At 41.5% G+C, this 9,668-nt stretch overlaps 3 protein-coding genes across 3 annotated transcripts; 1 reads left to right on the top strand and 2 right to left on the bottom strand.

Annotated features, from left to right (window-relative positions):
• Positions 1 to 1,878: 1,878 nt before the first annotated feature.
• Positions 1,879 to 2,134, bottom strand: PHALS_08055 (uncharacterized protein; the record flags this gene model as incomplete). Its single annotated transcript, XM_024721627.1, has 2 exons — positions 1,879 to 2,001; positions 2,084 to 2,134. The coding sequence occupies 2 exons, from the start codon at positions 2,132 to 2,134 to the stop codon at positions 1,879 to 1,881; spliced, it is 174 nt and encodes a 57-aa protein (XP_024586707.1).
• Positions 2,135 to 4,263: 2,129 nt separating this feature from the next.
• Positions 4,264 to 4,533, bottom strand: PHALS_08054 (uncharacterized protein; the record flags this gene model as incomplete). The annotated part of the gene is made up of 2 exons (XM_024721626.1): positions 4,264 to 4,296; positions 4,354 to 4,533. The coding sequence occupies 2 exons, from the start codon at positions 4,531 to 4,533 to the stop codon at positions 4,264 to 4,266; spliced, it is 213 nt and encodes a 70-aa protein (XP_024586706.1).
• Positions 4,534 to 5,212: 679 nt separating this feature from the next.
• On the top strand, positions 5,213 to 9,158 carry PHALS_08053 (uncharacterized protein; the record flags this gene model as incomplete). Its single annotated transcript, XM_024721625.1, has 6 exons — positions 5,213 to 5,244; positions 5,295 to 5,400; positions 8,728 to 8,741; positions 8,810 to 8,935; positions 8,997 to 9,059; positions 9,140 to 9,158. The coding sequence occupies 6 exons, from the start codon at positions 5,213 to 5,215 to the stop codon at positions 9,156 to 9,158; spliced, it is 360 nt and encodes a 119-aa protein (XP_024586705.1).
• Positions 9,159 to 9,668: the final 510 nt, after the last annotated feature.

The following is a 9,668-nucleotide window of genomic DNA, read 5'->3' as shown; positions in this document are numbered from 1 at the left end:
AAAACAGCTGGTAGGTTAGCAGTGGACAGCAGGAAATTTAACCAATACAATCACTTTCTATTTTGCACCGTTAAGATCAAGCGCAGTTATTATTCTTTCTAGCTACCATTATAAACTTCTATGTGCTTTTCTGCTGATTTAAAATTAGATCTGATATTTCAAGTCGTCTGTACTACTTCAGCCATTGTCAATGACACTTTACTGACGCGATTGGACAAGAATTCGTCAGTGTGGTTTACTTCTTTCTTTAAACGAGAGAGACAAGGTACCCAGTCCATGATTAAGAGCTATTTACGATCTACCCTTGCCACGTTCAATGTAAACCTGGTGGGCCGAAGTCATTTGTGATATATACGGATCATGCTTCATTACACGACGTAGTCGACGCATCTTTCTAAATAGAACAATACGAAATTTCGTTTTTCGGTTTTTGTTTGAAGTAAGTTACATGCCTGGTCGACTCTATATCGAGACAAACGTGCCTCCGCGTCATCTGAATTATCTGATTTGTCACTACACAAAGATGACGTCAGCATCGCTAATCTCACCCAAACGAAGCATGCATCAGACATCATTACTGAATTGTATCGTGGTGCAAGGCTATTTAAGCTCAGATATCTTTTGCAAGCGCATTCACACACAATGTGCGAATTGTACCACAATACGGGACTCCAATATATTTATGAGTACAGGTTACTCTTTTAGAACGACATCTAGGCAGCAGCAAGACGTATGCTCATTGAGCGCTATGCATAGATGACACAAGATGTACTGAAAATCAACTTGTGTGGATAGTTATAAAGCGTCAATGCATGCTTCGGCACCTTAAGCAAGTCTATTGGTCTCAACAGAGTCATCGGCATGAATTTAGTTTCAGCGTTTCAGAGGCGCTTATAGAAATACTGGTATTGTGGCCTTTGTAGATTACTGGGCAGAATAGTTCACCTCGCTGCAGCCAGCGGCCCGCTTACCCATGCGTGAAAATTCGATCAAGCTTTTTACAGACAACGTTCTTCGAATTTACAAAATACTGGTGCTGATAAGGACAACGGCAGACCGCAAAGGGAAGGTCATTTTGAGACAAAGGCTGCTAGCCTCACGTCACACATAACGTATAGATTCATTGCTAAACCTGATAATCAGATAGACTAGCATTCACTGTATTCACATTATATGTTGTTTTCAAAAGAAGGTCTAATAAGTATTCAGTGCAATAAGATTAAAGTACACTATGCAATAAGGGATCTGTGTACTATAGGGTTTGTGTATGTAACGCACCAAGATTTGGGTTGTTTGCTACACTCGGAAGCTAAAAATCGATAGCCTTAAATGTGATTGATCACTCAGTATGCTTTCTTTGTCAAGAGTGGCAAAGATTTAGAATTAATCCTGTTTAATGTTGTATCAAGTATAAACGTTGAAGATAATTAGTTATGGAACAATCTCTATTGCTTGATGTGAGGCTAACAGCACATATATTTTCCACAACGAAATCCCATCATCTTCATAGGAGCAGAATTTTGTGCCTCTGAATTTCATTTGATTGTTGTAGGTGAAACAATAGTATAGAACGTACGTTTTTGCACATATGTGAGCTAGACTTGGTTTCACTTTTTTGGTATTGCACAATAGTGATTTCTCTGTGAGGGACCACTGCGCTTGGAGTTTGACTCCACTCCTCACAATTCACAGTTTTTGTTGCCGTAAAATATTTGAAACTAAATTCCTCTCCCGTACACATCATCACATAGCTAAGTGAACCTACAAGAAAGGCTCCTTCCTTGACACGAAAACATTAAGCTTTTCGGCATAGCTTCGCTGGATCCTGACTTGAGAATCCTTCCAAGTTGGAGACTTGCTATCGAGCGGTCCCGAGGATCAACTGGTTGCTTCATTCCGCTGCTCTTCTGCACGAGCACGACTTTCATACACAGCGGGTAGTGTTTGATACTCCAACGCACAGCTTGCGACAACGTTTAGTTTGTCACCCGTGAGCTGCACCTAACTCGGTTTGCATTGCTTTTCTCGAATCGATACTCGCTCTTTTCTCCAAGCTCTGACAAACTTTGATTTAAGTATTTACCACCAGAATGCGCACATTTATAGCGTCCAATGCGCAAACCGATAACCTCATGAAGTGCCGTAGCCGCGCAGTGGCGGATATCCCAGACGCATTTACCAGATGCTGGAGCAGCCTACTTTCATCGATTAGATATGCGCTGATTAATGCCGAACACTACTTTTCCCAGCCTAGAATATTCTCAACATGTAAATTAAATCATGTTCGTATCCATTTAACATCTCGACGGATTTGTTTTGGTCTTGTTAGGATCTGGTTAGCCAGCTGATGTCAGCCTAGATTCCTTTTATAAGTAGAATCCGGATGTTATTTCGAAGCGTTTGAGCCTCATGCGTTAAGTGTACGACTTCTTAGATGAAACCTTGAATATGCTTAAGCAGCACTGAGAAAGCAGCGCCAAAAGAGTTTTTTTACAGACATTTTTTTCTATCAAACGGTATGATCTGCCTAGAAAGTAGTGTCTACAGTCATCAAGACAGTTCTAATGCCCGTTTAAATTGGGGTGGTTTATACTCTTAACCGTTCTGTGGGGATGAGAAACATCCAACTTATTCAAACATTATTGCAATCTTTTGAGCCACCCGATACGGACTTTACTACCATAGACAAAGAACCCTCACGCAAGACAGTAACTGTTTTACCGTCTGCTATAGGTATACATTTGAATCTAAACCGCTGATTATGTCCAAATTCTTTGTGTGATCTCGCCAGTGTCTATAATACAAATCATGATCGCATCGAGCGCACATTGGGCCTCGCGAAGAGATTTGACACGCCGCCATAATCTCAAATCCCATAGGATCTAGTCACGTGAGATTTACTAGGCCGACTCTACTCACTGAACAAGATGAGTTGAACATCCTAGTAAAAGGATTCTAAGTCTGCACGTCCTACACGGGCATTTTTATTGCCTAGTATACAGAATAGATATTCTTACAACGTTAGCTTTCGAGATTTGAGATTCTACGCCTACAAGATCAGCCTGCGGTCGGTGTCTCTTGCTACCGCTACCTAATTTCTACTAAAGCATACGAGTGACGGTTGAAAAGACCGTCCGTAGCAGACCCGTTATAGGAATTGACGTCGGTGCCTGAATGATGGGTAAACTTCAAATATTTAATTATCCATGTTCTGCTACTTGCCGTTAGTTAGAAAATTGGCGCCAAGTGGAATTTTCTCATCAATTTGCTTTAGTGCGTTGCTCAAAATAGCCTATAACGTCAAATTGGCAATTGGTTGGAGCCATATTGTAGTGTGACAAAATACTTGGTCCGTGGATCCAGGCCAATTTCAGTATGTACTTCTTGATACAAGGGCAAGGTAGGTATGTCGTGACCACACCGTGATATTACTTAGTCAACGGGTTAGAGCACTCCGCTGGATCCTTAAGAAAGTTGTTCCACTCCTCGCGCTAAGCCACCGTGATAATTCTCAATGATGAACACATCTAAGACAGATAATAGGCACAGTTCGCCTCGGTACTAATCGTGGTCATTTCGTTGTCTTGCAGTTTTTAAAGATAATTCTTCAAGATCAACAAGAGCTGCCGCCAAATGTAGTGAGGGAGGAATAACGCCCAATCAGACTTCCTCTGTGAATACATTCAAGATCCAGAACCCTATTTCGCCACAAACCCTGGGGCTCAAACTGCTCCGCGCGGTGGGCGCAACACATTGTAACATTGACTCAGTAGTATCGTTATATCGAGACAAAGGGAATATCGCTTAATACCTCATGCCTGAGATTTTCACTGGTGACTTACGGTCGGCCATCTTTGCCGGATCTTGTTCAGGAGATGGCGACACGAGCCGCTTTGAATCATCTCAACGTATCACATGCCGGAAACCACGACACACGGTCGCTCTTATATGTTCAACGCCTATGAAGATGGCGACATACTACCGCTAAATCTTGCCCATGGTTAGGATGCCGTATGACTTCGTACTATAGGCTACTATCACTTTTTGTGACCAATTTTAGTTGCCTTCCGAGCGTAGCTCAAGCCACCAAGCAATGTCATAGCAAATTAATTTGAGCAACCCTTGCCCCGCACAGATGCTATTGCAAAATCAAACGATTTTCGCTTTCTAACAGCCTTGGATTGATGAATCGCCAATAACGAAAGTTTGCATATCGTTCCAGGCGCGCCATATCTATCATATGATCGCATCCCAGATTGACAACTAGAGCACGATAGCATCCACGCCACTCAAACCCTCAATTTTTATAGGAAAGTCAAAAACAATTTTGGCAGTGCTCGATATACAACGCACGGATATCATATCCGTATTCGGCATCTTGGAACCTTTACTGTTCTCTACAATCATCCATCGTACATAATTGATCAATCCGTCAAGACTTTCCGCAGTATTATAAAGTTTTGGGACGGCAATTTTTATAGGTAGAATTTCCGAGCTGTGATTTGTGTATCTTTTAAACATTTTTTTGTCCATAGATCTCGCCTGCAAGATGTACAATTAATTCCGAATGTGTCCCAGGTTACCAAGATACATCTACTAAGACTTGGCTTTTTACCGCAAAGGGTCTATCAAAAATGTGTGGGAGCGACCAGACGAGATGAATATAAGCAGGGCAACATAAGTTTGATATTGCCGCAGATGTAGCATCTGCGAGTACTGGGAAGGTGCTCGGCAGCGAAGTGGTCACGATCTATTGGTTAGATTTCAAGGGGTTCATAACACCTGCAGCACTCGTAGACCACCCGTCATGCCTGAACCGGCCCCTGATTACCGAAATTGTGCTGCGCATTTGATGAGACGCGCTCCGCTTCCGTTAAACGTAGATAATCGTCCGGCGACTTTCCATAAAGATAATAAATATGATTGCTTACGAGCGAGGACCCTTCGCCATCGCGAAAAAAACAGCCCTTGATTCACGACACAGTTCGCTGGGTCTCGCCCCTCGAAACGGGTGGACAGTTTTATATTTGGTTTGACGAGATAATCGTGGTATGGTACACCTGCGACATTTGTCACTTCAGCACCTACCAGGTGTAGGATATCTCTACCGCTGAAATTCTGCTCGTGTGGCCTCCTTGCTAGGATGTGCTGGACCAAATTGCTGATGCTCTGTCTAAAGCGTGACCGAAGTGATTTCATTTCAACTTTCAAGATGCTTGACCCCTTAACATTAGCGGTCTCACGGTTGGTACCATCTCCGCAATTATTCACACGTAGATGACGCGTTCCTATAGGTCTAGCTCATTTAGCGATGAGCACCTCCATGCGATGCGATTCCTGTTGCCGGCCCTTGAATTTGTCCCGGGGACATACATCGCAGGGCGTATAGTCGATGGTATCGTATTAACTCCATTTGCACTGTGCACCTTGCACAGAGAAAGCACGGGTCTGCTCTTAAAGTAGGAGTTCGTAGGGACTACATATAGTTGAAACAAGTCATAAATTCTCTGCTTTAAATTAATCTCAAGAGTGACATTTATATAAAACAAAGTTAGTTTTAAGTAATAGAAACGGACACTTTTACGCCATTAGGAGATATAAACTTTCATTACAACGGGTCAACAAGAGGCTTTCGTTATTGCACCATAAAGGTGTCAGATTGAAATGATTGGTGATCTATTGGACTCGTCTGGAATCAAAAGCTCAATCAGGTTTAGCGCTCCGTCCTTCAAATTATATCCTATCATAACCCTCTCAAAGAGTACAATAAACAACCAGCTTGGAGAAACTTAGTATGTACAACACTTATTTTGAATAGAGGTAGTATGCTTACTACCTCTAATCCCTAACACCTTCGCGATAAACTTGACTTGTATCCACAACCTCTGTTTAACGAAGAAATTTGAATTATTACCTTTATCAGTATTTTAGTATTGCTCTTCTGAGAAGACAGGTACCATGTAGGCGTACACCATAATGTGGTACGCACCCTGTCACGACACAAATATCCAAATTTTATTCTTGAAGAGAAACACACCACACCATATTGCCTGTACATTTCAGAACACAAGTCTCAAAACGACCTAAACTTTGGGGACATTATATATAGGCTGGACCATGTCGATACCTGGTGCAACAAACTACTTCAAATTCTAACGATTGAATTATCTACACTCTACTTACGCTTAAAGTGACTATAAGTGTTATGAAGCATGAGAAAATGAATACTTTAAATGAATGAAAGACGATATCACCAGGGATTGCTTTACGTTCTATCAGCAAGACAACTGTGCATTGAATGTATGTCGTCGCTGTGATACTAATATATTTAACACGGAATATAGCGCTGAAATCCACAACTTTAGAAATTGCGCTGTAACTTCAGAATATGACAATTTTTTCGGGCATCAAAGCTAGTCGAGCAAATAACACAAGAGAGACCCTTCAGTTAGACATCATGTATGAGAAAGCACTATCATATTGATTGAAGAGTTCAGTGATGATATCTTACTCCTACTGCAGCGGCGTTCACACTGCTGCCCCAGCAACTTCCGATGCCTTTTCCGCAGTAGCTTCTGGGGTGACAGGCATGTAATTCGTTAATTCAAGATATTCGAGAAAAGTTTTAGCTTGGGAATCTTGTTCCACTCCTCCAAAGTGTAAGTCTTCGTTTCATCCAATATATCTAAATCTAGCAGAGCTTTCTTGTACAGGATTGGACGCACATCGAAAGACATCATTTCCTTGACTTCAGCGCCTTTATTCATTTGCAGTCCGTAGCTAGTTATTCAAATCGCTTCGAGAGTATGGCGAGTCACAATTCTTGTCTAAATTTCATTCAACGAGGCAGGTGTATCGGTATTTCCTGTGATCCCCAACAGGTCGCGGTACCGATCAGAGAACTCAGCGACAACTGACGATGTCGGCAGATCACCCATGCCCTGTATCGTTTTATACTCAATCATGATATTCACAAAGTTTGGGGTAAAACTTTGAACGATCGCTTTATCATATCCATTCATTCCATGACATTAAATTTCTTTACCGTCTCAAAGTTTACGTGGGCTACCCACCCATAAAGTAAGGACCATGATGCCTTAAAGGACAGATATAAGAATCCCTTCTTGTCATCTTTGGCATCAGGTGGCTTGATGATTCCCTTCCCAATTTTTGCGCAATGATTTCAGTCTCGAGTACACTACATTCTTTTTCCGTATTGCGCTCGTCGTCATTGGTTACGACCATTTGAATTTCATTGTTGTGCTCTACGACAAGTACCGTGTCAGAATCAATTTCTTCGTGCTAAAGGGTCAATTGAGCGTCAGAGATAGCAGACTCATGAGAGTTGGGAGGAGGACGAGCACAATGCGCATTGTGGTTGCTCGACAGCCGCTTGTCAATTTAAAATATATTACTCTCAACGCCACTCCAAACGTATGTGACCATATCAGTTTGCTTTTTGGCTAAGAATATCAGTGTAGCATCTTTTTATCACCAGACCGATTGGTCACTTTATCTACAAGAATCGTATCTCGTAAGAACCAGAAAACCTAAACTTCTTATCCGAGATTACAATTTGGCTTTGGCAGGACCACATGTGGAGAAACTCAATCATTATGGACTGGTGGTTGTTCATAAGACAGGTTCTCGAAATCGCATTTTAGGGACTTCTCTTGCTCTACGCTTTGGACATAGAAAAAGCTTAAAGTTGTAACGATTTAGTCTTCATTGTTTGCCTTTTTAAAAAAGCCCAATTCTTTGCGCAGGGGCATTCACTGTGTACCACGTATCGTCCGATAAATCATTTTGATATCCTTGAACACATCAATCGATCAGATTGATTCGGAACCGAACCTCGGATTCCTCGTCAAGATAAATGCCATTTATCTTTTATTTGTCGGAGAGAAAGCATGTCAGAGGCTTGCAAGATGAATCTAAATTTTTCCATGCTTGATAAAACGATTCAACATGCAGGTAATTCTTAGTCTTTTAACAGTACACAATTAATGTATCACACAATTTGAAACAGATTAAAGATTCGAGACTTGCAGACAGCAAATACTCAGGCAGCTACATTTCTCTGATGTTCGTTTTTGCACAGCATGCGACGATTTCATTCAACACATAACGCTGTGATTTAAGTTTTTGTGCATAGAACTCGATGCCATTTTAGACGTGGACTCATTGCGTCAGTAATTCTGCTTTGGAAAGTGCATGGCAACCTCGTTGCACTTTGTAGCAGTTGTTGTCAATCCCCTCGACCAAGTTGTAAATGGACTGCATCCTTTTTAAAGATAGAACATAAAATGTTGAAGTTTAGGGACAACTAGACACGCTCAAGAATATTATTGGTAACTGATAATGTCAGTATGAACGGGATGAGAATACTGTCAGACTTACGAGCCGAAAGCGGAAATTATGCGCTTACCGGCTAAGAAATGCGCTCGTGGGACACCTCTAGGAGACGCGTACCTACAGTATCTAGGTTAATAGTGTGTTCCTAACATGATTGAAGTTGAACTGGCATATGCCGCACCGCATCCCTCAATATAGACAAATTTATTTTAATAGCAACTATTTTTGAGCTAAAGCATAAGAAAGTTCGTAAACACTGACTTCTGAACGGACGTAGTGAGTATGCTTTACCACATATATCCCTGGTTAGGCAGTGCGAGCACTTGGCTATACTAGAACCGGTTAAAGTTTTGGTGCGGTGTTTGATTCCAGACTAGACCAATTAAGTTGTCCATAATTCCATTATGACGCAGCAAAGCGCATCAATAGAAGCCTGATGCTTTGTTTTGTCCAGATTTGGCTTTCGCAAAGACGTGGAGATTCTAGCAGAAGAAGCAAAGGAGCGATATAAAACGGCAAAATACATTGTGCAAGTCCCTTTTGGCAAAAGAATAACTTTTACAATCACTGTGCTGAGGCTGTAATTCTTATAAGCACTCTTTCATCCTGCTCAAAGAAAGAAAATTGAAACGAGAATGAAGCACAGCCAAACTACACCTTGGAGAAGAAAGCAAAAATCTAAAGGCTAAAGATAAATCCGACATGTGGGGCCGAAATTTGTAAAAATTGGGAAAATGTACAATATGATTCACGTGGTTGGTATGTGTTCTTTCTTACGGAATAGGTTCCATCGTTCCGCATAGAAAACATTTCATCACACAGTCTACAGCATATCATGTTCCTCACTGAATTCGCAAGACCGCGGCGGTCAAATATCGGTCGGAAAACTTTTTCAGACGATAAAATTGGTGTATGGCAGACCATGCATCAAGCTAGTGCGTACGTGGCGAAGTAATAAAAGGTTTATTTTTGAGACTTGGTGAGCAAGCATTGTGAGGTTGGTTGCAAAGTAAAGATCACTGATCCTCGAATAAGTTCCTCTTGCAATCAAAGAGAAACGACCCGCGGGTAGCAGAGATAGATACCGTCGTCCCTTGGATCTATTTGAATAACTATTAACCTTGTATAGCAATAAAAGTTAGTTCTACCAAGCCTATTTGTATGTAGCCAGGTACTATCCCATAACTGGTAAAATAGTTGCAAATTATGAGTTACCCGAGTATGTAGCGCTGTGCCTGAATTGCTCCCTTCAGGTCTTTTTGTCACATGGACATAATTCGACGTTAGGTATTGGATTAATTAAGGGGGGGGAA

This window comes from Plasmopara halstedii (genome assembly GCF_900000015.1).
Source record: "Plasmopara halstedii genome assembly, contig: Scaffold_3120, whole genome shotgun sequence".
NCBI lineage: Eukaryota > Oomycota > Peronosporomycetes > Peronosporales > Peronosporaceae > Plasmopara > Plasmopara halstedii.
The sequence above is the reverse complement of the archived record's forward strand: the minus strand, read 5'-3'. Positions and strand labels throughout refer to the sequence as shown.